Here is a 27,001-nt window from a genome sequence, read left to right as displayed (position 1 = left end):
ATTATCAGGGACCCTGTGGGGATGTGGTGGAATCTGAGGGGTGAGCCTTCTTCCCCAGGCTGGGAGTGGGTGAGACGAGACTGGCGCCTCTACATCTGAGTGCCCCCCAAACCCAGCAGTCATGTTGTGAGCAAACAAAGAAATCACATTACTTCTTCCAGCTGATGTTCCACTTGTTTCTTCTGTTGTTTCTGTGGGGAGAGTCAAATTCAGGTGACTGAGGGTGGCCCCCTCAACTCTATTCCCCAGGAAGCGGTAGGCAGGGGCCAGGAAGGAATTTTAAAGACAACATTCTCAGACCCAATGGCAACATGAACGGGCAACTGTCCTCAAGCTCCCAAAGACAGAGGATTTGGGTCTTTGTTGGTTTTTGCCCACAGCCACGGAACTCAAAGTCTGAATCTGGATTCTCTCCAAAGGACAGTAACATAAACCTCTAGGGACGGAGTCTGAGAAAGGCCCACCCTTCTGCCAGCTTGTGATTGAGAAAGGTGCATTCATTCAACAAACATTTACTGAGCACGTACGAGCCAGGTACAGTTCTTCACAGCAGATATAGAATGGAAAAGGACAGACAGGAGCCCTTGGCCCTCAGGTTTCCATTGTAGGAGGCTTTAAATCTCAGACTCTCAGAGCTAACCGAGACCTTTGATGCTCTACCTCCTTCGGAAACACCAGCGCAAGGAGGAGAGGTGGCTTGTCCAGACTCAAAGAGCAAATTAGGGACTGAGTCACAGCAGAAATACAAGGCCCCTGACAAACCATCAGGCTAGTGCTTCCCTGAGAGGTGACAACCCCAGGGCATGTGTGGCAAGGACTGGAGCAGGGGTGTCTGGAGAAGAGAGAGTTGGCAAAGAGGACAGTGACAGAAGAGCCATGCTGCATGCTCCTTGCTCTGGGATCCCTCCAGGTGAGGCCTGGGTGCTCCAGCTTCCCATTTGCCCTTGGCCTCAGGGGACCCAGCCCCTTTCTTCAGAGCCCCAAGGGGAAAGTAAAGCCCAGGATTGGCAGCGTGGAATCACAGGACCCCACTGGACTCTTACCAGTGATTCTATGTTTTCATAGAGTTGATTGATTGTTGCGGAGCTTGAGTCCAGAGCTACTTCCAGTTCTTGGTTCTGGCTCTGTGGCGCGTGCAGAGAGGAGGAGTTGGAGGAGGATTGTGGGAAGAGGTAGAGAGAACAATCATTAGGGCTGGGGTGTGTGTGGACTGTCTCAGCTGGCAGAGGGGCACCCAGCCCCCACTGTGAGAGGAGGTTGGAGGGCTGGCCTGCAGGGTCACTGCACCTTGGCTCAGGGCCTCTTACCTCCAGATCCTTCAGGGTAGCTGATGATGCAGGAGTAATAAAAAAGAGAAATTAAAAAAAAAAAAAACTTACAGGGAAACAGTTATGGATATAGAGAAAGTATAAAAACAGCAAAGGGGCCAGGCACAGTGGCTCACGAATGTAGTCCCAGCACTTTGGGAGGCTGAGGCAGGTGGATCAGTGGAGGTCAGGAGTTCAAGACCAGCATGGCCGACATGGTTAAACCGCGTCTCTAATAAAAATACAAAGATTAGCTGGGCGTGGTGACAGATGCCTGTAATCCAGGTTACTAAGGAGGCTAAGGCGAGAGTATCACTTGAACCTGGGAGGCAGATGTTATAGTGAGCTGAGATCGCACCACTGCACTCCAGTCTGGGTGACACAGTGAGACTCTGTCTCAAAAAAAAAAAAAAAAAAAAAAAAAAAAAAATCCCCAAATCGCACATGCCTGCTCTGTATGTTATTCCCAAGTTACTTTTAAACTGTAAGGTCTCACCATTTCCAAGATGATAAAAGATGCGGGGAAGGAAAAAACCCTATCAATCAAGCAGGTGAAGAAGCAGACATAAACAGGATGAAGGTTAATGGCAGCAACATAAAACAAGGCAGAGGCAAAGTATCCCCAAAACCAGAGAAGCCTCAGGGGCATGCACAGCTGGAGAGAGCAAGCCAGAGAGGGGTCCTGGCACTGCCTCACCTTCCACTTGTGCAATGGGGGAGCGCTACCCCACTGGAATGGTTAAGGTTGGACACCATCACCTTCAGAATGTCCTGAATCTTTTGGAGGGGACATGGGAAAAACAAGGGCAGGGGGAGAAAGACAGAAGTGGCTTAGAGAGAAACAAAAAGTCAGGGTATGAGAAAGATGTGGTTTCAGGAAAATAAAACGCTGAGGAAGAGCAGAGGAGATTGAAACCATGGCCTGTGCCATTCTTCCAAATGGCCACCTGCTGCCTTGCCAGGGGCAGGAACAAATAGATGGAAAAGTTCCCTGAGCGATGAAGTCACAGGGTGGAGTCACCTGACCAACGCAGCTCTTAATATGCTCACTGGACCCCTCTCCTCAGGCCCAGGACGTGGACGATGAATCTGGTAGAGCTCCAGACCTCCACCTCTATTTAAAAAACCAGACTCCTGACTAAGGGTTCACTTGAACTAAGGGGGCTCCAGCTAAAAAACAAGTTTGAAAGACACTGATCTTGTCCGGTATCATCTTACAATGGAGAAAACTGAGGCCCAGGGTAAGAAGTGATTTTTCTGTGGTCACTCAGCAAGCTGGTGGCAAGTTAGATCTTCTCTTAATCCTAGTGCCTGGGGCTCTCCTCACCACACCCTGAGCCCCCTTCTGTGACTCCTAAAGGGACAGCTTGATAGCAAGTGGCTGTACTCATTGGCCCAGCTCTCCCTTGAGACTGGGGATCAGGAAAATCAAACAGCAATGACCATTTCCTGGGTATCCTGGGTGTTCACAGCAGGATATGTACTAGGGATTAACATAAAAACAACAACAATATGGAATATCATTTAAACTTCAGAAATGAAAATCAAACAACACTACCCCTATTTTATAGATGTGAAAAGAGAGGCCCAAAGAACTCTAGCAACTTGCCATAAATCAGATCCCTAGCCAATGGAGAGGCAGGATTCAAACCCAAAATTCTTAACCAGTACCCAGCAATCTTAACAATTACCCTCTACTGCCCCCTTGGGTCTCCTGTCCCCAGGAGCCTGGCCAGCCAAGACTCACATCCCCAGGTGAGTGGCAACCACCAGAAGTGGTTGTCTCAGGGCTACTGCCAGTTTTCTTCTTTTTTGTCTTCGCTCCTGCCGGAACACCAGGGCTGTTCCTCTGCTGATATTCTTTTAGCTGTGGGAAAGAAGAGCAGTCATACTCATGAGAACTACCAGCCCCTATGGCCACATCCCCCTTTACAGTTTTTCAAAATACTCTTATACACCATCTGACTTAATGCCACCAACAACTGTACAAGGTGTTTTCACAATCACTTACTGATTGAGAGGGATGGATATTATGGCTAAAAAAAAGGGAGGGTGGGCAATAATGGGACTTAAATTCAGTCTTCTGAGTCCAAGCTCTGGGGTTTTGCCACGAATCAGCAGCTGCCAGAGACCAAAACCAGAGCCAGAGGTAGAAAACTAAACATTAAGTAGGCAGGAACTGCACACTGTGTGGTTTGGAGTCACACATCCTCACATGTCTGTAAGTGTGAAGAAGTGCACCAGGACCTCTCAAACTTTTATATCCATGTGTCCTCATGGCAGAAGGCAGCTTTTTTGTTAAATCTGGGAATTTATCAGAAAGAGGACAACCCAAGTCTCATTTCAGAGAGAAGTCTGGTATACTCTTAGAAACGTATGTGACTGTCATCCCTAAGTACATTAGCGTTTTTTCTCTCTCAAGAGAATCAAGGGAAACTGATGCTTCAGAAAGATCTCCCACATTCATCCTGTGGCACTCAAAGTACCCCAAGTTGAGATGATACGAGGAAGATTCAAGCTGTCAAGTTCAGTTTTCCAAGATCTATTCCACAGAAGATAAGCAAATCTCACTTCAGAGACCACTGACTGAAGGGCAGTCTGGTCCCAGAACTGTGGAGAATTAGAATATGAGGTGGAGAACTCAGAAGAACATGTTAAAGTCTCTCTGGAGAGTAGAAGGCTGGGAGAAAACCAAACCAAATCCATTCTCCCATTGCCACCCAGAGATGCTGTCAACGTTTGAGCTCACAGGGGAAGTGTAGGCTTTTCACAAAGTCAATGTCTATGCAAAGGGGGTAAGGCAACCTGAAACCTGTTGCTCCTAAGTCCCATAGTCCCCATTCCCCTCCCAGCTGGAAATGTGTGCTGTGGCCAGAGGAACCAGAAATGGGGTGAGAATGCTTAGGGGACTGGGTTGTAAGATCATAGGCCAGTCTTGAAGCAGTAATGACAGTTCCTAGGGGAACTGTGATGTCACTACATTCCACTCCTCCTGGGGGTGGGGGGAACCACATCAGTGCAATGGCTCAGTTGCTGATCCATGATGGGGGAGTGGGACGTAGGGCTGGTGCCCAGGCCTTTGGAGATGCCGGTCCAAAGAGCCCAGGGAGGTCAGGCTTGGGTCAGCAGGAGGGGAGAGTACAGTCTGCAGCAGGAAACCCCAGGAGTCAGCAGCCCAAAATCACCCGGGGATGACTGGCGATGGTGGGGGACTGGGGCTGGGGGACCCAGGTCCTCGGACAGCTGAACCCAAAGAACCCAGGGAGGTTGGGCTTGGGGCAGCAGGATGTGAGGGGCGAGTACGGAGCAGGGAGCCCCAGGAGTCACCTGCCAAAAGTCACCATGGGGCGACTGGCGAGGGCAGAGGCTGGGCTGCTTGCTGAGGGGGCAGGACTGACTGATGAGACTTTGGTGGGGGGAGCCCAGAGGTGCCAGCATTAGGGGGCCCAGCCCAGTGTGCCTCAGGAGTGCTATGTACTCTGGCAGTGGTCTTGTCATCGGAGGGGATCTCTGGCTAGGTTGGGGGGCCATGACCTGTTGTGTCTTACCTTTTTCTTGGCTGCTGCCAATTGACTCCGTTGAGTCTCGTCTAACATCATGGGGTGGGGAGGGAGGCAGGGTTGGGGCCACATCAGCGAACACCTCCAGTCACCTACCAGGCGGCTGTGTGACTGAGCCAGAGGAGGCGTAACCAGGGCCCCACTAGAATGCAGAATGGGGGCGTGGCCTTAATTCTCCAAGCCCATTGGTCAATGAGAAAGATGAAAAGGAAAGGAGGCGTGGCCAGGGAGCAGTGTGGCCAGAGGAACCTGTGATATCACAAGGAAAGCTGCCCATGCTACTGCTGTCCCCGCCCACTTGGGGAGAGGGGCGGGGCCTGCCTTCTCCGGGAGGGGGGGGCTGGTTTTTGCTTTAAAACGTTCAAAATAAACTTTAAAAAGTATTTGTGTTTATACTCTAAATATATGTGTGTCAGTGTGTGTGTGTGTCCACATGTTCCTCCAGAGCTCTCTTCATTATCCAGCTTCTATGCATGGTCTATGATTTTGGCCTACATTTTTCACCTTCACATAGAGTACAAGAATTACCAGTATTACCTCAATTGAGACAAATCCTATAAAAATGGAAAATCCAGAGCATGTTTGATGACTAATGAAGTGGACTATATTATCCAACATTCCAATAAGGTAAAATAATCACAATGATTTGTCTTTTTTGGAAAAACATTTCTTTTATTCTCCTACATTATTAAGATTTTTTTAAAAAACAAGAAACATGTCTAATATCTTTAAAAACACAAAGTTTTTGGGCTGGGTGCGGTGGCTCACACCTGTAATCCCAACATTTTGGGAGGCCTAGGCGGGTGGATCACCTTAGGTCAGGAGTTCAAGACCAGCCTGGCCAACGTGGTGAAACCCCGTCTCTACTAAAAATACAAAAGCTAGCCAGGTGTGGTGGTGGGTACCTGTAATCCCAGCTACTCAGGAGGCTGAGGCAGGAGAATAACTTGAACCCGGGAGGTGGAAGTTGCAGTGAGCCAAGCTCACGCCACTGCACTCCAGCCTGGGTGACAGAGTGAGACTCCATCTCAAAAAAATAAATAAATAAATAAAGTAAAAGAGTCAAAAGTAAATAAAAACACAAAGCTTTCAACTTAATAAGCACTCAAAGCTCTTTCTGGTTTAAAGTATATACAAGGTCTATTTTTCTAGAATCACCTGACCTCTCTAAGCCTTGCAAATGAAACTGAATTTCTCACTTGATACTTGGCTATGACTTACAATCATGAAAACCAAGAAATGTGTTATGTCACTGTGTATTGCTTGTTACCTGAATTCCACACTAGGCTGAGATCAAGGGTTGAATCTTTCACGATTTGCTTCATAACCTATGAGCTTCTTTTCCCACACCAAACTAAGCTTTTTTCTAGAATTCTACAATTTACAGTTAGTAGACAAGAGGGTTCTCAAAAATGTAGTCTCTGGACTAGCAGCACCAGCAGAACCTGAGAACTTTTTATAAGTGCAAATTCTCAGGCCCCACCCTGGACCTGGTGAATCGGAAACTCTGGAGTAGGGCTCAGCCATCTGTGCTGCAGTAATCCCTCCAGGTGTTCAAGAACCTCTGGCATACAGCAGGTAGAAAAATGTGTTTCCTTCTGTAGGTCCAAAGCCAGACATACTATATGTCCTGTCTTGATACGAAACCATGAAATGCAATTAAAACACATAAGTTTCCTTCCTACTCCCACCCTCCATCCGAAGTGTTCTATTTTTATGAGTTAATAAGAAAACAAGTGGCAATCAGAGATTCACTCTAAAAAGTATATTTACAAGTGTCAGTGCTCATCCAGCCTGATCTCATACAGTACCATTTACACCCTCCTACCTCTCAAGTTTTAAAAACTTATCTTCACAATGTAAGTCTCAGGCACACTAGCAGTTCTACAATAAAACACCAAGTAGGTTGGAATGTCCAAACTTACTACAGAAGAAAAGGGGAATGATTGGCTGTATTTTCAAATTGCATTCAACCAGAAATGTAAGTTTTGGATTCTTTTCACCTTCACACTTCCAAGTTAATAGAATTAAATCAAAATACTCCATTCTTTCAAAGCCTGTAAGCCAGGCAAAGTTTGACTGTATTACTCTTGCTTTCAATGGATATAAAGCAGAATCGTGGTAGGCACATTTTCTATGCCTGCAAAGATACAGAATTACACAGTTCCATCTGTTCAACATTAAAAACAAAAGTCCTGCAAACCTCAGATGGTGAGTGTAATACTTCAGCACTAGCACCAAAGCCTCAAACATAAAAAGATACCAAGAACTCCACTAGCAAACAAAATGAGCTCTTGGCCGGGAGCAGTAGTTCACACCTGTAATCCCAGCACGTTGGCAAACCAAGGTGGGAGGATCACTTTATGTCAGGTGTTCAAGACCAGCCTGGGCAGCACAGTGAATTCACATCTCTACAAAAATTTTTAAGAATTAGCTGGGCATCGTGGCACACACATGTAGTCCTAGCTACTTGGGAGGATGAGGTAGGAAAATTGCTTCAGCTCAGCAGTACAAGGCTGTGGTAGCTATGATCATGCCACTGCACTCCAGTCTGGGTGACAGAGCAAGATCTACATAATTACAGTCTGTCCTGCTCCTGTTTATGTTAAAATGCTTTCAATCAGCAGGATAAAATTTAAGTGAAATGTGACTTTGGAGGTTGGCCAGAAAATAGGCAATGGAGAAACAGGCACTTCCCACAAGAAAAAAAATGACCAATAAGCATATAAAAAAGATTCAAGGCTGGGTGCCATGGCTCATGTCTGTAATCCCAGCACTTTAGGAGGCCAAGGCGGGTGGAACACCTGAGGTCAGGAGTTCGAGACCGGCCTGACCAACATGATGAAACCCCATCTCTACTTAAAAATACAAAATTAGCCAGGTATGGTGGCGGGTACCTGTAATCCCAGCTGCTTGGGAAGCTGAGGCAGGAGAATGACTTGAACCCAGGAGACAGAGGTTGCAGTGAGCCGAGATTGCACTGTTGCATTCCAGCCTGGGCGATAGAGCAAGACTCCATCTAAAAAAAAAAAAATTCCAAAGCACTAGAAACCAAAGAAATGCAATGAAAACAATGAGATTTTCTCCTTAAATACCAGTAAAGTGGACAAATGGAAGGGGGACACTGGAGCTCTGCCACTTTGGGAGTATAAACTCTGAACCAATTTTTCTGCAGGATAATTTGAAAATTTCTATGAAAAATCTTAAAAGTGTTTTATGTTATTTTCCTCCAGAAATTCTACTTCTATGAATTCAGCCCAAAAATGCTTGCTTGCATCCATTAAAATATATATATAAGAAAATTTACTTCTGGGGTGACAATGATTAACTTAATATACATCAAGCTTTTAAAAAGGATGATGCCAAGGATATATTTACTGCCATAGAAATATGCCCAAAACATAATGACAAAAGACTATATATTATGATTCTACTTTTTAAAATGTTCAAATGCATAAAGATGTAAAAAAACAACAAACCAGAATGTTTTGAGTGGCAACATTAAAGACTTTTCTTCATATTTTGTCTTCCAAATTATCACAAAAAGAACGTGATTTTCTTTATAATCAGGGAGAAGTATTATTTTCATTTATTTACATTTAAATTTCTTTCCTTATTTTTTCTCATGTATGTATCACATGTACTCTAGAGAGCTTGAATCCCTACCTCTTGAGGTAAATCAGACCATTTCGGTCTCCATCAACTTGCCTTTTCTGGACATTTCAAATCAATGGAATTACACAATATGTGTTCTCCTGTCTGGTTTTTTTTACTTAGCTAATGTTTTTGAGGTTGGTCCATGACATATGACAGGTTTTGGTAGTTTGTTCCTTTCATTACTGAGTAGAAGTCCATCAATGGATATAGCACATTTTGTCAGCAGAGAACCTTTTAAACTTCGATTTCAACTTCCTGTGGTCTAAATGAAACCCCCGGAACACAGGACTTCTAGGGAAAGCTGCTGTGCATGTCAAAATAACTACTTAGCAGAACCAGCTTTGTCCTCAGGAGCCTGAACTGCTGCAGACATTTTTATAATTTTGCAACTTCTTTTTTCACAAGCAAGTTTTGTTCTACTACTACACATCAGGACTTTTGAAGCATCTGATACATCCATCGAATAAGTATGAGCATGTGTCTGAGTGGACAAGTGAAACCATCTATGGTACACTGCATATTTTTTCCTCCCCTAGACTGGACCAGGGAATCTCTCAGCTTTCTAGAGTACCCTTTCCACACTGACAAAGCCGAACAGTATTAAAGACCCTGCTGCCTTCATTAGGCACATTTGGAGGGGAGGCCCAGCAGCAAGGGTGGAGAGGAAAAAGAGAGGGGAGCTTGTGGAACAGGAAGCCCCCCAGGGTCCGTACATGGCTCCCTGCTGTTGAGGATGTTGTGGATGGGGAAGTGCTGATGGTGTCCTGAGGCAGCCTAGCACCTCCACTGGGCCCAGAAGGTCTTGACTTTGGAAGCTTACCCATGTTCCAGAAGTGTCCAAAAGCTGTTTTTGCTTTTATTCTTTTCATAAGAAATCATTACTTGGTAGTTAGTTATTTGTCTTTCTTTGGGAGAGGGACGGAGCTTTAAAACTGAAGAACATAATTTTCATTAAAATATCAAAAATGGAAAAAAGTTACTTTGTAAACAATTTGCTCTACAAACCAAATGGTAGCTGTTGAGAATCTCAATAAAAGGTTAAATGCATTTGCTGCTGTTAGAAGAAATAAAGAAAAAAAATTAGAATAAAGAAAAAAATGCATTTGCTGGCAGAGGTACCATTAGCCTAAGGTTGGGTCACTGTGTCATCATACTGTGGTGGGGGGTATGTGTGGTGTATATGTGTGAAACTTTTCATCTCAGGATGGATCATAATCTTAGCTGCAGTTTTTCTTTCAAATAGGGTTAAACAGTAGGAAAACATGGGCTTGGAAGTGACAGACCTGAGTGAACCAGCTCAGCTTAAAGAAAAATCCAATAAAACTAACTTTTAATAATCCTGAGGTTGGTTTTTGAAACAATAGATACAATGATTTACTTTAAGCATCTGGTTATGATTTTTAATTAGTAATACATACTGTCCAAACCCCCTTTTTTTCTTATGGAAACAGAGGTTTCACCCAGAAAACCACAAAACACTGATTTTTTTTTTAAAGACAGGGTGTCACTCTGTCATACAAGCTGCAGTGGAGTGGTGGATCTCAGCTCACTGCAGCCTCCACCTCCCACCTTAGCCTCCCAAGTAGCTGGGACCACAGGCGCCACTCCGTCCGGCTAATTTATTTCATTTTGTGTACAGATGGGGTTTTGCCTTGTTGCCCAGGGTGGTCTCAAACTTCTAGGCTCAAGTGGTTCACCCACTTCAGCCTCCCAAAGTGTTCTGTCTACAGGCATCAGCCAGTGTCCAACCTGCAGTGACTTTTTAAAACATAAGTTCAAGCATCTGGTCTTAACTCCTTTAATTGGAGGTATCTCTTCTCTCATTTTTCTCATCTTTGGTGTTCCCCCAGAGTTCACTGCTGACTGGATGTACAACATATATTTCAAAGTAAAGGCTGGACTGGGTGCAGTGACTCATGCCTATAATTGCAGGACTTTGGGAGTCCAAGGCAGGCAGATTGCTTGGGTCCAGGAGTCCTAGACCAGCCTGACCAACAGGGAGAAACCCTGTCTCTACAAAAAATACAAAAATTAGCCAGGTGTGGTGGTGCATGCCTGTAATCTCAGCTACTCAGGAGGCTAAGGCAGGAGAATCGCTTGAATCCAGGAGGTAGAAGTTGCGGTGAGTTGAGATCATGCCATCGCACTCCAGCCTGGGCAACAAGAGTGAAACTCCATCTCAGAAACAAAACCACACACAAAAACTAGAACGACTTTCTTCTGGAGTAGTCTATGTGTGCCACCTACCTAACCTACTGAATGAAACCCAGATCCTTTCCTATTTCTCCCAGTTGCAAGGCACTGTTACAAGGTTCAGACTATCCAGAAATAAAAAGCCAGGAAATAGCAAACGCTATGCATTTGTGGAGTTTAAGTCTGAGGATTTTGCCAAGATAGTTGCTGAAACAATGAACAACTACCTGTTTGGTGAAAGACTCTTGGAGAGTCATTTTATGCCATCTGAAAAAGTACAGAAAGAACTCTTTCAAGACTGGAATATTCCATTTAAGCAGCCATCATATCCATCAGTGAAATGTATAATTAGAATCAGCACTTACAAAAAAGCTACAGAAGGAGGAGCAATTTAAAAACAAAGAAGGATTACTCAGGAAGAAACTAGCTTAAAAAGGAATTGATTATGATTTTCTTTCTTTGATTTTACAGAAAATGGAAAGTATTTCAAAAATGAATTGTCAGATGTCTACAAAAGCCCAGGTTTTATGTAAAAAGAAGAAAAAGGTTTTAGGCACTTCTGACACTCCTGAGAAGACAGTGGCTATCTATGGCCCCACATTGGTTTGTACATCAACATTTTTAAAGAAATGAAAAATCTGAAGTGGCTGAAATGAATGATAATGATGAAGATAATGAAATAGTTTTCAAACTGCCCATATCCTGTGTCAAAGAAGAAATATAAGAGACTCAAACACCTACACATTCATAGAAGACGAAGAAAAAGCAGTCAGTGATATTCAATGTATATAGATTTCTTCTGAAAAATATTTTCATGAGAAAAATACAAAAAATTAACTGGGCAAGTTGGCTGACACCTGTAGTCCCAGCTACTCAGGAGGCAGAAGTGGATCACCTGAGCCCAGGAAGTTGAGGCTACAGTGAGCCGTGACCAAGCCACTGTTCTCCAGCCAAGTCAAGTCATTACATTTATCTTGACCTATTCTAGGCTGGCTTAAGTGGGATTTGTATTAAGAATACGACAGGCAACCTCACAGACATCTAAGTACAAAACTTAAAATAGGACCACACCATGGAAGGCCTGCATGGGCTGGGAGGTGATTTTCCTCTCCTGCATGCCTTCACTCTGGACTTCTGCTCCATCCTTGTGCTTTGCTCTGCAGATGAACGTTCGGCATGTGCTCCAGGCTCCTCCAGCCTCTGAGGCTTTGGCTTGCCCTGGCAGTACCCCTGGTCCCAGTGTTACTGGACCTTTCCATACAGATGCTCCTCTGCAAAAAATCTATTGAAAACTCTCTGTGTCATTTCCAATGAGCAGGAGAGAGAATCTGATCTGCCTAGCAGTGAGGGTGGGAGTTCCCTAGTTGTCCCTGGATTTGTAGTGCTGCCCTTTCCAGAGACTTGAGGAGGGGCCACATATCCAAAAAGAGGGTGCGGGTGGGGCATCAGTAATACAGTCTACTTCTACTAGAAAGTATAAAGTAGAGGTGGTGGCTCACACCTATAATCCCAGCACTTTAGGAGGCTGAAGCAGGCAGATCACTTGAGCTCAGGAGTTTGAGACCAGACGGGGCAACAGGTCAAAACCCCATCTCTACTAATAATACAAAAAGTTAGCTGGGCATGGTGGCACATACCTGTAGTCCCAGGTACTTAGGAGGCCAGGGTGGAAGCATAGCTTGAGCCCAGGAAATAGAGGCCGCAGTGAGCTGAGATCATGATGCCACTGTACTCCAGCCTGGTCGACAGAGTGAGACCCTGTCTCAAAAGCAAACAGAGAAACAAACAAACAAAAAGGATAAAGTGGAAGCATCTGTATGCAAGATTGAAGTCATGCTTTCCATCTATTTTTTTCACCTTTCCTTTTTTTCTAAAACACTGTATCTTAAGCTTGTCCCTATGTTATCAAGTACTCATGAGCATTATTTGAATGGTTGTATAGGAATCCATTATCTGGACTCATTGTCATTTATCCATCTGCAGTTGCTGGACGTACTGCCCTTTCTGCCACACTCAGTCACCCTTCTGACTTTACACTGTGTCCAGTTATCTACTAATACACATACTGGTCATTTAGGACTTAAAGTTAAGAATAGTAATTATGTTTCCTAACACTTCAAAAAGAATGTATCTTCCTAAAAGTGTCTTGGTGGTTATACTTCTAAAGCAAAATAGACAAATTGATGTTGAAATTAATGTTTTGCTTTCTTCTTGTATCTATTTTCACTTCTCTGTAATTTTGATGGAGAAAGTTTCATGTGGAAGGATTTTTATTTCAAAACAGAAAGAGCATGTGACATGAGAATGGGAACACTGAAAGGTTCAACTTTCTAGTTTACTAAGTTTGTCAAAAAAGCTACTGACAGTTAATCATGATTGACCTGTATTGAAAGTGAATTAACATTATGTACAACTTAAGCACTATACTTTCTATCGGATATAGAAAAATAGGTGGTGTGTTTGTAAAAGTATTGGGCTAGGAGTCAGGAAGCTTGACTGTTAGTCCCAATTGTGCTTCTTCAACTGAGCACCCCTAGGCAATAATTTAGCAGCTATCTCTTAAAAACCTAATGAATTTCAGGCTTTGTAGTTGGGCTGGGAATATAGACATAGATACTGCATTCATGATTCTCCAAGGCTCCCTTTGTCACTTGGCTTACAGTGAGCTTTCTTATGCATTGTGTAAATCTGTCTCCTAACAGGCCCCTACTCTGTCTCCAACCTGCTTCCCAGGGCAGTTGTGAGGATCAAATGAGGGAGAATATGTGTGAAACAAAGTGTAAATGATTTTAAAATGTAATAAAAATATGATCCATGGAAAATTATTTAAAGATCCTTAGAATTTTAAATAAACAGTACATTAGGCCAGGCTCTGTGGCTCACAACTGTAATCCCAGCACTTTGGGAGGCTGAGGCGGGCAGATCACAAGGTCAGGAGATCAAGACCATCCTGGCAAGCACGGTGAAACCCCGTCTCTACTAAAAATACAAATTATTCGCTGGGGGTGGTGGCGTGTGTCTGTAATTCCAGCTACTCAGGAAGCTGAAGCAGGAGAATCGCTTGAACCAAGGATTCAGAGGTTGCGGTGAGCTGAGATCAAGCCACTGCACTTCAGCCTGGTGACACAGCGAGACTCTGTCTCAAACAACAACAACAACAACAACAACAAGTACATTAACCTGAATTCTCTCTGGTTTTGATTTTAAATAGATATGAAAATTTTTCAATGGACCACTGAGACAGTTGAAAATCTTGGCTTGATTATTCTCCAAGAGAATGATACAGTGGTTTGCATGATTAATTTTCTAAAATTGCTAGCAAAAGAAATCAAAACCTTTTTTGAGTTGCTGTATAATGGAGAAATGTTTTCTGTGTTCACTAACAGCTTGCCTTTGTTTGATTCCAGCTGCAGCATATCGTTGAGTGATGAGATCTGTGTGCAGGTGACTGACCTTTACCTGGCACAAAATAATAATGGGGCCACGGGAGGCCAGCCAAACACACAGAACTCAAGGAGTCTCCTGGAATCAATGTGTCAGCGGAAAGCTGAGCAGCTAATGTCAGGTGAGAATTGATTTAAGGTGAGATTTGCTCAGGTAGTCAAAGAACTTGCTGGTGACAATGTAAGTTGTTAGGATTCTCTGAACCAGAAGTTAAAGCCGGGATACTCTGACCCCGTGATTCTACTCCTGGAACTTTTTAGAGTTCCTACTGAGTTCACCAGAGAAATACAAAGTGGAAGTAACTATCTTCCTGGACAATCTACTTTGTTTCTTCCTTCCTTTTAAAAAAAAAAAAAAACCAAACTAGTTATATATGATTTTTACAATTTTGTATTCTTCTTTTTCTCTGAATATTTTCATAGTATGCTTTGTAAATATTATAGTTAGAAAAATATTGGCACATGAAATCCATGGTCATGGTCATTATAGAAAATAGGCCTGGCACACACTGTTCACACTTGTAATCCCAGCACTCTGGGAGGCCGATGTGGGTGAATCACTTAAGACCAGCTTGAGCAACATGGCAAAACCCCATCTCTGCAAAAAATACAAGAATCCAAAAATTAGCCAGGTGTGGTGGCATGTGCCTGCAATCCCAGCTACTCAGGAGACTGAGGTGGGAGGATGGCTTAAGCCTGTGAGGTCAAGGCTGTAGTGATCCCTGATCGGGTCACTGCACTCCAGCCTGGGTGACAGAGCAAGACCCTATGTCCAAAAAATAAAAGAAAAAAAAAATGCAGATAACCAAAACAAGTCACCTTAGAATTCTTTCCTGAAATTACCATTGGTGACATTTCTAGACTTTTCTATGTTTGAGTATATATTTTGAAAAAGTTTATACTGGACAAATGGGTTTTAACTTTTTTTTTGAGACAGGGTCACGCTCTGTTGCACAGGCTGGAGTGCAGTGGTGAGATCATGGCTCATGCAAACTCTGCCTCCTGGGTTCAAATAATTACTGTGCCTCAGCCCCCCTAGTAGCTGGAATTACAGGCATGTGCCACTACACCGGCTAATTTCTGTGTTTTTAGTAGGGCTGTGATCCCTGTGTGTCTCTGGGCCATCAGGCTCTTCCCCTCTCTAAACCTCGGTGTTCCCCTTCTAGAGAATGCGCAGAATTTTCTTCAGACAATACTCGCTCATGTGTTGGGGCCACAGAGAGGAATGGGGCATAGAGTTTCAGCAAGGAGCTGGACATAGGCGAGAAGCAGTCAAGATCAGAGGGATGAGAGGGTCCCGTCACCTCCCTGATTGCCCAGGACCTCACTGAGTTCTCACATGCATGACAAGAACTGTCCCACGAAGTCAGAGGCAAAACCCCTCAGCTCTACCCCAGTGCAGGGGCTGCAAGAAACCCATATCTCCTCTTGAGGCCTCCTGATAGGATGACTTCTGCAAGCTCATGCCATCCTAACAGGGAGAGCTGTTCCACACCCAGGTTGGGAGAGCGCTAGGTGAAATCAGTCCCCTCCAGGTATGCACAGCCCAGAGCTGCTCTCCAAGGACCCCTCAGTCACAGAAGGTGCTGGTCCTCCTACAGTGCTGCCCCACCCCCACCACCGCAGCCTCCCGGGAGTGTGGTCAGGGTGCCCTTCTTCGGGCTCTGCCCTCGCACCCACTCCTACACAGCTACTCTCCCTGCTGGCCGCCCCAGAGACCAGATTGGTTTGGGCCTCTGCCTCCACAGGCCCAAACTACCATCTCTTCTGCTCCCCAGAAAGCCAGTTCCCAGCAGACAGACCATGTTCCCTCTTCATTCCTCAACACAGAGGGCCCATCACAACCCCCTTAACAGAGAGTAGAGCTCCCCACACATCCTCTTAAAGAGGCTTCACCATTGATGGCCACAAGCCCCACCATGACCTCCTCCCAGGGAGTGAATTTTCTTACATGTCTCCCACCAGAGCAGCGACAAAATAAAACATAAAAGCAGCATCTGTTAGATTATCAGCATCATTTCCTACTAGGATCAACTCTCGGAGTGAGCAGCGTATTCCATTAGATGGATCAGTGCAGGGGGTAGCAAGCATTTTCTGTAAAGGGCCAGATGGAAACTCTTTAAGGCTCCGCAGGCCACTGTGTCTCCATCATCACATACTCAAACCCTCCCCTGCAGCAAGAAAGCAGCCCTAGACAACATGTCAACAAATGAGCATGGCCATGTTCCCCGAAACCTTTCTTTATGGACGTGGAAGTTTGCATGTCATGTACTTCTCATGTGTCACAAGATAAGATTCTACTTTCCATGTTTTCAACCATTTAAACATGTAAAAGTCATTCTTAGCTCATGGGTCACACAAAAACAGGTAGCAAGAAATCTCGTTTTTAGACCAGCAGCAGCTGACCCCTGGATGGAGCATTAGAGCTTGGGTGCGTGCCCCACCCCAGGGCTTCCAGGAGAGGGAGTGCAGGCTGATGCCACCTCCACCCCCATCTCTGTAGGGGAGAAGGCGGAGCTGGTGCTGTATGAAGTTTGGCTGCAGATCCTGGGCCAGCCCTACACCAAGGCCTTGGAGGTCAAAACCAGCCCTGACCTCTGGGCACTTCAGGGGCAGCTGACGAGATGGGTGAAGTGGCGGAATGAAGTACGGGGGTTGGGGAAGAGGCCTCGGGAAGATGAGGGATGACTGGACAAGACTTTGTTAGAGCTGTGACCCTCTTCATCCTCTCCTGATCCCCCAGCTGACCCTTGTCCTCAGACCTCTACAAAACTTTGACCAAGAGGTGGTGGAGGAATTCTGGTGGGTCCAGGGTGGCCTGGGTGGCCCGGGGCTCCGACCTGCGTTCTGGGGTTGAGGGCAGGAGGCTGGAAGAGGTGACCTCCCTTAGGCCCCTCAGGCTGCCAGCCCCCTGAAGTGGGATGATCCTCCCACCAGGCTGGATCCACTGACCACAAGAGTGGGTGCCACCTTCTTCAGGGCGGTGCCAGCCCAGGCTCTCATGTGGGACTGTGTGCGCCAGGGTCTGCACATCCTGGGAGAGGCAGAGGGCCTCTTGGTAGAGATGGTCATCCCAGACCTCAGTCAGTACCTCCTTCCCTCTGCAGGCCCCCTCCATCTGTCCACCTGCCTCCTCCCTCGGGCTCACTGCCTCTGCATGCCCTGATCTGAAACCTGCCTCCCCTCCTCACGGAGCCCACCCAGATGCTTCTAGCCCCAGCTCTCTGGTCCCACAGCAACTTCTGGGCCCAGATTCAGCCTTCTCAGAAGTCTGGGAGGCAGAACCCTGCCTGGCCATAGCCTTCTTGGTCTGCTCTAGGCACTCCTAGCCCCGAACCTGGTATTGTAAAAAGTGATTTCTGGATATTTAGAAAGTCATCCAGTGTGAGGAGCTGGGAGGGTCCAAGGATAGAGCCCACAAGAAGAGGAAGATTGAAAAGGGGTCAGAGTGGGAATGGGGGCTGCTGAAGGCAAGGCCCACCCCCAACCCTGATCCCCAAACCCAGCCACAATGCCAGTCAGCCTCAGGCCAGAGGGTGTGAGCAACGGGGGCCCTGGCTGCTCTACAGTGGATCAGAGCCACTGGGTGTGGGGGGGAGGTCTTCCAGGGGAGGTTTGGGGATGCCCGGGCAAGGTAAGGCAGGCTCCCAGGGCAGAGACTGAGGCTGACCCCTGCAGCCCCCGTAATGCAGTGGGGGAACACCGGGATAGGCAAGAGTCTTAACCTAGAAAGCCCCAGCAGCTCCTGTGCCCATCAGGACACCGTTGAGGCTTGGTGGTGGTGGAACCCAGGAATGGTCTTTGAACCCACGGTCTGGAAGGGGAAGCCAAGGACAGTCCTGCCCCGTAGGCTCCCCTGCCTGTAGGCAGTGGGCAGGCCCAGTGAGGGGACCCCAGAAGCCCAGACCATGAACTTACCTGGCCAAAGACAGCAGCCAGCACCAAGACATCAAAGAGGGCGGGTAGAAAGGTCATCACATCGGGGTTGACTGCAGCCAGCACCAGGTTCCTCTGTACTTCTGGAACACACAGGCCTCTCCTTCCTATCCCTGAAGTGCCTCTGCCCCCACCCCAGCACCCCGAAGACCAGCCTAATAGATGCACTTGTCCTGGGTCAGCCCCGCTGTCCAAGCAACTGCAATTTCTGACTAGAGAGCCAGGGCGGGGCAGGGTGTAGGAGGGGTCCCTGGAAGATGCTCCCCGGGATGCCCTGATGCCTAAAACGTTCCCCATTGGGCCTTCTCAGGGAGGGAGGGTTATGGCAGCCTGTTCTCTCCAGCCACCTCCATCACCACAGGAGCTCTTACAGACGTCACAGGAGAGAACTGGATCACTGGAGCCAGGACCAGCACGGACGCAGCTCTGGGGCTGAGGCTAAGTGGACTCTGGGAGACCATCACTCTGTCTTCAAGCTTTGGTCTCCTGGACCTCTACAAGCCAGGCTGTTTCAGGCTTTGCATGAGGCCTTGCACAGAGACAGAGTTCAAACACAGCTGGGGAACAGAGCGGGCTTTAGGGAGGGGGCACATACCTAGTGGTGGGGGCTGGGTATCAGGGAAGGGAGGCCCTGGGGCTAGCATGGTCTGTCTGGAGGTGGCACAATGGGACATGCACCATGTGAGGAGAGAGGGTCCACCTGGAAGTGTGGACCAGCCAGATGGCCACCAAGCTGGATGGCCACCGCCAGAGCCTGCATGACACTAGAGGGGGCTGGGAAGGGACAGAGGACAGCTGAGGGACAGGGAACCTGGTTTCCTTCATACAGACACATGAGTCTTCCCGAAGTGGGTCTTCCTCAAGTGGGTGAGGGTCATTCCAGACACACCTCCAGCCCACCTCAAACCACCTCAGGAGGCCACCACCAACCCACACAGGCCAGCTGCATTGTCACCGTGACCCCAGAACAGCACAGCCCTGTCCTTCAGATGAATCAACAGAGGGAGACACACATCTCACAGCCAGGAGCTGGGACTCAGACCAGGTCCAGCTGCAGTGCTGCCTCGATGGCTCCCCCTGCACCTCCTCCGGGACTCAGTTCCTGCTAACAAGTAAGCACCTGAGTATGGGTGAAATAGGTGCTATTATCCCTGTCCAGCAGCTGGGGAAAGGGAAGCAAGGTGCAGGTGACTTGCCCAAGGCCAACGTGACAGGGCTGATTCAACCCCATCTGTCTCAGCGAGCACATGTCCATGGCAGAGGCTTTACTGTGATCCAAACCTGGAAGGTGGAACTCCTTCCAATGTCCCACCCAGGGCACACAGCATGCAGCCCCATGTTTGGGGAGGTGAAAGTGTGGGGAGTGACAGTGTGGGAAACAATCTGGCTAGGCCATGGACTCATGGAGCCCAGGGTTTCCTAGGGCCAGGACAGCTCTGGAGCCCACTCCAACACCTACTGTAAACCTGGAATCTGCACCTGCAGGAGATCAGGAGAGGGATTCATCCTCCAATGCACCTGCAGCAAGGTGAGACAGGCACAGGTGGGCGCCCTGCTTCCAACCAGCTTCAGGTGGGCAGGACGCAGATCTCCTGCCTGACCTTCCTCTCCTGCCTCCCCAAGCAGAGAAGGGGCAGCCGCCCATCAGGCCATTGCCCAGATTGAAGCCGCTGAAGCTAGGTCCCAACAGGCGAGTGTGACCCCTGACTATCCCAGGCCCGGGCCAAGGCAGTCCTCTGTCTGGTGAGGGCCTGGTAGACAGGAGATGTGATGTCCCCACATGGCTCTATAAACCTCTGATTGAGGATAATCAAGGAAATGGACAAGAACACCATGCCTAGTCAAGACCCTGGCAGGCACAAGGGGGACCAGGGCAGGCAAAAGTCAGTTTGGGCCCAGGCCTAGCCCCTGGAAGGACGGTGGATGAGGGACCAGCCACGGTGAAGGGGAATGGATGGCCATGGGCTGGGTGGCCAGGGCTGTCAGCTCCTGCAGCCCCTGCAGAATGTCCACCCAAGCCTGGCTCTGCACTCAGCCTTCTGCCTGGAGCCACAGGTGCCTGGACAGTGGCCTGCAGTAGGGATGGTGGTAGGAAAGGCACTTGTGGCCACATGTGGGTGCCTAAGCATGGGACAGAGGAGTATCTTGCCCCCAAAGAAACCATAGAGGCCAAGAGCTTAAGCAGATGTGACACCATCAATAAACCCCCTTGTCCTGGGTCACGTCAATTAAGTCAGCACCTACTCTGACCCTGAAGCTGCAGCTCAGTCTGGTTGAGACTCACAGAGAGATGTTAGTGCTGGGCAGGGGGCCTGGCCCAGCCTGCGATGTCCAGCAAAGCTGTGGGCTGAACAAGAATCTCTGAAGATTAGTCCAGGAAAAGGACAGCTGTGTCTGGGAAGGGAGTGGGGGCAATGCCCAAGGTGCAGGAGACCTGAGGACATTTAACTAAGTAGGGTGCCAGGTCAGGATGTGCAGAAGAGAAGGTGGCATGGCAGCATCCTGCCCAAGGCCAGACAATAAACCTAGGGGCCACCTTGTCGAGCCTAAACCATGCTGCCACCCAGATGCCATCCTTCAAATGTGAGGCGGGCTGGGAGAGCCCCCAGAACCCTCATCCCTCCCACCCCAAGCTGGTTTCCATCCCTCACCAGAAGGAAAGGGGACTCTTCTATGGGGCACAGCATGCCAGGTTCTCTATCACCTGGGGGAAGGGGCCAGGTGGAGGGGGAGCTGCGGCTGGGTGAGAAAGAACCCAGATCCCTCTCTGTCCCTACCTGACAGGTGACCTCCAGCAAGCTGCTTTCATTGCCTGGGGCCAAGGAGAGTCACAGGGGAGGGACCAGGTTAAAAGAGCTCCACCCTGGAGCCCAGAGCTACCTACAGAGAAAACCCCCCATCCTCCTGATTCTGCTCCCAGCTCTCGCTGCTGGGATAACATACTCACCATCAGAGAGGCCGTGGGAGGCAGAGGCTGACCCTGCTCCTTCAGGCACCTCAGCGGGTTTGGGTCCGCCTTCATCATGATCAGGGAGTGGGTCCCTGGGATCACAAAGGTGAGGGGCACCTTCTTGGGCTCCAGGTGCTCCAAAGTAGACCCTGCAGGGCACCAGAGCTAGAAGGGTGTTAGGGAGGCTGGGCGCAGTGGCTCAGGCCTGTAATCTCTCCACTTTGAAAGGCTGAGGTGGGCGGATCACGAGGTCAGGAGATCAAGACCATCCTGGGTAACATGGTGAAACCCCATCTCTACTAAAACTACAAAAAATTAGCTGGGCATGGTGGCATGCACCTGTACTCCCAGCTACTCGGAAGGCTGAGACAAGAGAATCACTTGAACCCAGCAGGCAGAGGTTGAACAGGGCCAGGACCTGAGCTCTGCCTGGCCATGGTGACTCTGAGCCAGGTAAGCAATCTGTCACTGTGTCTCATGGGGGATGTCAGCATTACCTCTGGAGTCAAAGTAGGTAAGCCAGGGTAACCAGAGTTCCCAGTAGGGACCAAGACCAAAGGACGCAGTGGTCAGTCCTGTCCTGGAAGGTCAGGCTGGATGAGGGGCTCTGTGAAGCTGGGGCAACTGAGGGCCAGCCCTTCAGGTTACAGGCATCTAGATCCTGGTCTAGACCCTCATATGCCATCCAGAGACCCAACCCTAGGGACAATTCCTCCCAGGCTGGTAGCAGAGAGTCGATCCTTATACTCACCCCACCAAAAGCTCTGAAATGAGGGGGCCTGCGACTGGGGGAAGATTCTTCAGGAAAATGTTCTCAGGGGCAGGTATGGTTTTAGCTGGGCCTTAGGGCAGTCAGAGAGGCAGGTGACAGGCCCGCTCACAAAGCCTGCCAGAGCATGCAGGAGGGACACAGGTGTAGTGGTGAGAATGTTCTGGAAGACAGCAGGCAGCCTCTTACTCACCAATGGGGCCAAGTACGGTCAGGTCCACACACCAGGAGAAGCTGGTATCCACACGCTGGTGCACTTTGTTTCTTGTTTTAGAGACAGGGTCTTGCTATGTTGCCCAGGTTGGAGTGTGGTGGTGCAATCATAGCTCACTGCAGCTTTGACCTCCTGGGTTCATGTGATCTTCCCACCTCAGTCTCCTGAGTAGCTGGGACCACAGGCGCATGCCACCATGCCTAGTTTTATTTTCTGTAGAGACAGGGCCTCGCTATGTTGCCCAGGCTGGTCTCAAGTGCTTTCCACCTCAGCCTCCCAAAACACTGATACTACAGGGACAAGGCAGCACTCCTGGCCATGCTGGTGCATTTTGGCTGCCGTGGTGCACAGGAGGTATGAGCTCTGGGGGTGCAGAGTCTGCTCCTGGACCTCTACCCAGGCCTGCACACAGACTGACCCCTGGGCTGCAGGGAACAGGTGTGGAGAGAACGCAGCAAGCAGAGTGGGCTAGCCAGTGATGGAGACCCAGGCTGGGACTAGGAGAGGTAGGGCTCCAGCCCTCAGCCTAGTGGCCCTTCCCAACCCCTTGGGGCCAAGATGATTTCCTAGGAAGCCAGGCATGGAGGCCAGCATGCACCTGAACTGAGGACAGAAGACTCTGACGAGAGGGAGGGGGAGGCCTCTGACATAGTTTGGATACTTGTCCCATCCACATCTCGTGTTGAAATGTGATCCCCAATGCTGGAGGTGGGGCCTATTGTGTGAGGTGTTTGGGTCATGGTGGGGGACCCCTCTTGAATGGCTTAGTGCCCTCCCCATGGTAATGAGTGAGTTTTCTTCTTTTGTTTTTTCTTTTTCTTTTTTTTTTCTTTTTTTTTTTTTTGAGACAGAGTTCACTCACAGCCCAGGCTGGAGTGCAGTGGTGTGATCTCAGCTCACTGCACCCTCCATCTCCCAGGTTCAAGTGATTCAGTGAGTGAGTTTTTTATCAGTTCACAGGAGAGCTGGTTGTTTAAAAGAGCCTGATGCCTCCTCTCTCTTTCTTCCTCTCTCACCATGCGACAGGCCTGCTCCCTCTTCACCTCCTGCCAGGATTAAAAGCTTCCTGGGACTGTTTGCACCAGGGTCTGCACACCCGTCATCCCAGACCTCAGTCAGTACCTCCTTCCCTCTGCAGGCCCTCTCCCTCTGTCCATCTGCCTACTCCACATGCCCTGATCTGAAGCCTGCCTCCCCTCCTCGTGGAGCCCTCCAAGATGCTCCTAGCCCCAGATCTCTGGTCCCACAGCACTTTCTGGGCCCAGATTCTGCCTTCTCAGAAGTCTGGGAGGCAGGGCCCCACCTGGTCATAGTCTTCTAGCTCTGCTCTAGGCACTCCTGGCCCCAAAGCCTCCAGCCCACTAGACGTCTTCATCTCCAGCTATGCCGTGGCTCTCCTCATCCTGAGCCTCCTGCTCGTCAGAGTTTCCCTTGTCCTGGTGAGTGTCTGGCTGGGCCAGGGCTGCTTCCTGAGGGGCAGGCTTAACCTTTGACACTTTGAGCCTTTGAGCCAAGCTGAGGGGCGAGCAGGTCCCTTTACCCCCCTGATTCCCCCATCCAAGCCCAGCATCTCCTCATCCTCCAGCTGGGGCCACAGGGTTTGGGGCCAGAGGGTTAGGCCTGATCCCAGTGTCCCCACCCTTCTTGTCAAGGTGTTAAACTTGAGGGCATGCCTTGGGTGCTGACATTCCCAGGAACTCAGAGCCAGAGAGAGCCAGGCACCAGCCCAAGGTCACACAGCCAGAGGCTTCTTCCCTCTTGGACCCCGAAGGACTGGACTTTGGGGCTGGAAAAGAGGTGGAGTGGGGGAAAGTAATGCCTTATCAACCCACGCAGGGAGCCCCACTCCCATTCCCAAGGTGCATAAAGTCAAGGAACACCCATTTCCACATCCATGTTCACACAGGGCACTGCTCCCACTGTTTGGCACTCACACCAGCCTCCCGCCCTCCATGCCACAGGTATCGGTCTCATTTACAGAGGAGGAAATGGTGGCCAAAAGCCTCCCCCAGCACACATAGCTAGGCCACACAGAGGTCTTAGGTGCAGCTGAGGGGTCCACAGTCTCTGCTGCCCCTTCTGCCACTCATGCTCCCAGGGACCACGCTTCGGAGAGGGAGGAATAAGAGAAAGCTGGGTGCTCACACATGGGGCACAGGGGACTAGGGAAGGGTCAGCCAGGAGGAAAGGGCAAGGTGTGATCCTGTAGGTACACATCACACAGCCCGCAGAGTCAGGAGAGCCAGGGCCAGGTCCCAGCTCGGCAGCTGCTTGGTATGTGACCATGGTTAGTCATCTCCCTGGACACTCATGCACTTTGTGTGCTGTGTGTGCCTTCTAGAAGGAGCCTGGACCCTGGCTGGCCTCATACTTGCTGCGTAGGCTGTAGATCCACAAGTGCTTCTGCAAGGGGCTTTGCTTCTCCTCATAACAGTGGCACAGGCTGGCCGCGTGCTCTGGGGATAGAATGGAGTAGCTCTGGAGGTAGCAGGTGGGGGCTGGGCTTGGGTTCCTGGCCCAGACAAGGCAGAGTACATCTCAGGGTCACAGGACCTTGGCAGCAGACCTTGGCCCCCAGGCTGCCCAGCTGCCCACCCACAGCCCATACCTTTGGGCAGCCCCAGCTGCTGCAGTTCACTGGCCAAGGATTCGCCATCGACACTGCTCGGCTGCACTGGAGAGGATGAAACTCAGCACTGCTACTGTGTCCTTCATATCGCTTGACTCTGATGCACCCGTGAGTGGGACAAGGGTTGTCACTGTGGCCCCAGCCACCTCCCAGTTGCCCTATTAACTTCAGCTCAAAGCCCCCAGGCCTCCTGAAGCCACAGGCACTGCTCCTGCTCCACCAGGAGCTGGCAGAGGACAGGAAGGTGGGACTGTCCATGTCTTTCTTTCCCTCATGCTCCTCCACTAGGGACGGTAAGTTAAGGATGCTGCAGGGAGGGGTGGGTACAGAGGGCCCCTCTGTGCCAGGCACCAGGCTGAAGTCCCAGGGTAGCTTGGGGCCTATGGACTCAGCAGGGTACTCACCAAACTTGACATCAGCTGTGAGCTTCAGGATCTTCTCATACTATAGGGAAAGGAGACCTTCAGAGGGTGCCAGTACCCTATTCACCAGCCCCTCACCCTCAGCCTGGATCCTGCAATAAGAACAGACAGGCTGGAAAAAAGTATGGGAGGTGCCCAGAGAGGTTGACAGGCTGGGTCACCCATCTCCCCGGGCCTAGTGCAGAGCTTCAGGGCACTGGGGGTCATAAGGTCATGGGACAATTGGGCGCTGGGTCTTGTACTCACATCATTCCCCTGTCCCAGCAGCTCTTTAGTATCTGGCTGCAGAGCAGCTGCAACTTCACAGAGGATTGGAAGGGAAGTCCTTACATCAGCCAGGCTGGCAAACCTCACCCCTCCTTCCTGAATACTGGCTCAGAGCAGGCCAGCCGCTGATCAAGGTCAAAAAGCATGGTAGCACAGGCTGAGAGCACTGAGGTCCCAACCCCAGAAAACCTCACCATCCTCCACACCCACAATCCCCAGCCCCAGCACCCCTCCTCCACCCAGACTAGACCCTGTGCACTCAACCATCTTGGCCAGCGTGCCAATCTCTGCCAGGACCCACTTGGGACAGTCCAGATCACCAGGGAACTGAAACTTCTGCAAGGGAGGGAGGCAGGTAATCATGCCTGAGGGATGGCTGAGGTGTGGCCAGGATCCGTGTCTCCCACACTTCTGTCCAGCAGGGAACCCTGGTCCCCATCACAGATGGACACCCTCTGGCCACTTGTTCTCCCCTATCACCAGGCTGTTGAGTGAACTCTCTCCCTGACCCACCCTGCCACCAAACCCTGCTCTGAGGTCTACTCCAGGCATTCGTCTGCTCAGCAAACATCAATCAAGCGCCTTCTCTGTGCTAGCTCCCACTCTAAGCGCTGGGGGTACAGCAGGGGATAAAACAAAGTCCTGGGCCTCACACAGATGGGTGATCTCTCTCCCCTCTTCCCCATACCCACACAACTCCAGCCACTCCGGCTTCCCTGCTGCTGCTCGGGGACACCAGCCTTGCTCCCGCCGCCATGCCTGCTGCATTCTCTGTGTGGCTTGCTATCCTTTATTTCATTCCACTCTCGGCTCAAGTGACCCCTCATCAGACCGGCCCCCTCTTTTTTTTTTTTTCCAAAGACGGAGTCTCGCTCTGTTGCCCAGGCTGGAGTGCAATGGCACAATCTTGACTCACTGTAACATCCGTCTCCCGGGTTCAAGCAATTCTGCCTCAGCCTCCCAAGTAGCTGGGACTGCAGGCATGCACCATCTCACCCGGCTTTTTTGTATTTTTAGTAGAGACAGGGTTTCACCACGTTGGCCATGCTGATCTGGAACTCCTGACCTCAGGTCATCCACACACCTCAGCCTCCCAAAGTGCTGGGATTACAGGCTTGAGCCACTGCACCCGGTCAGGCCGGCCCTTCTTGATCATACTTCCTATAATAGCCCCTCACACAAGGAAATTTTTGGGGCGGGTGGATATGTTCATTATCTTGACTGTGGTGATCCAAGAGCCAGGAAGATTTGATCTTTACTGGTGCAACCTCATCTTTCCCTAACCTCCAGATGATCCTCTCCCAGCTATGGGAAATGTATTCATTCCTGGGGAGCCATGCTCTCTCTAACCTGGTCTCTGCACATGCTGTTCCCTGTCTGAAGACACACACCTCCCACCCTTGCCTCCCAACCCCTGGTACACAAACTACTTCAGCCAGCCAGCTCCTGCCATCGGCCTTTAAGGTTGATGGCATCCTCAGGGAGGCCCCTTAGCACTACACACAAGGCGTGGTTAGGTCTCTGCCCCTGGAGCCTTAACTATGACTGCCAATTCAAGCCTCCGATTTCCCCTTCACTCGCAGCTCAAGTCGTCCCAGTGCCTAGCACACTTCATGGTATGGACTAGAGGCTTAGAACGCACGGATGGATGGAT

The 27,001-nt window shown here is 49.5% G+C and overlaps 2 protein-coding genes and 1 pseudogene across 9 annotated transcripts in view; 1 reads left to right on the top strand and 2 right to left on the bottom strand.

Moving 5' to 3' along the window:
• The window catches only part of LOC105492979 (golgin subfamily A member 6C-like), a 28,844-nt gene extending 6,743 nt beyond the window's left edge, over positions 1 to 22,101 (bottom strand). The window contains exons 1-8 of one of the 8 annotated variants that reach the window (XM_071100853.1): positions 18,692 to 21,028; positions 18,079 to 18,179; positions 12,355 to 12,479; positions 11,789 to 11,988; positions 7,765 to 7,886; positions 3,055 to 3,174; positions 1,044 to 1,124; positions 153 to 191 (exon numbers count right to left, since the gene is read on the bottom strand). In XM_071100853.1, the coding sequence (XP_070956954.1) occupies positions 153 to 191; positions 1,044 to 1,124; positions 3,055 to 3,174; positions 7,765 to 7,886; positions 11,789 to 11,988; positions 12,355 to 12,479; positions 18,079 to 18,179; positions 18,692 to 18,770 (867 nt within the window). In that variant the 5' untranslated portion in view covers positions 18,771 to 21,028. Of the gene's footprint in view, positions 1 to 152; positions 192 to 1,043; positions 1,125 to 3,054; positions 3,175 to 4,855; positions 5,151 to 7,764; positions 7,887 to 11,788; positions 12,000 to 12,354; positions 12,480 to 16,111; positions 16,255 to 18,078; positions 18,180 to 18,691; positions 21,029 to 22,008 lie in introns of those variants that run through there. The other 7 variants (XM_071100856.1, XM_071100854.1, XM_071100860.1 and 4 more) reach the window with 7 other exon arrangements.
• On the top strand, positions 10,660 to 11,715 carry LOC105492961 (MKI67 FHA domain-interacting nucleolar phosphoprotein pseudogene; annotated as a pseudogene).
• A 790-nt stretch (positions 22,102 to 22,891) lies between the features above and the next one.
• LOC139364024 (COMM domain-containing protein 4-like) lies at positions 22,892 to 26,104 on the bottom strand. Its single transcript, XM_071099246.1, has 8 exons — positions 26,036 to 26,104; positions 25,542 to 25,683; positions 25,327 to 25,457; positions 25,063 to 25,102; positions 24,638 to 24,703; positions 24,401 to 24,485; positions 23,333 to 23,815; positions 22,892 to 23,075 (listed from the first exon to the last, which is right to left on the bottom strand). Exons 1-7 carry the CDS (start codon positions 26,102 to 26,104, stop codon positions 23,728 to 23,730), a joined length of 621 nt encoding a protein of 206 aa, XP_070955347.1. The 3' UTR covers positions 22,892 to 23,075; positions 23,333 to 23,727.
• Between the last annotated feature and the right edge of the window lie 897 nt (positions 26,105 to 27,001).

The sequence above is a fragment of the Macaca nemestrina genome, chromosome 7 (genome assembly GCF_043159975.1).
Source record: "Macaca nemestrina isolate mMacNem1 chromosome 7, mMacNem.hap1, whole genome shotgun sequence".
NCBI classification, from domain to species: domain Eukaryota; kingdom Metazoa; phylum Chordata; class Mammalia; order Primates; family Cercopithecidae; genus Macaca; species Macaca nemestrina.
The sequence above is the reverse complement of the archived record's forward strand: the minus strand, read 5'-3'. Positions and strand labels throughout refer to the sequence as shown.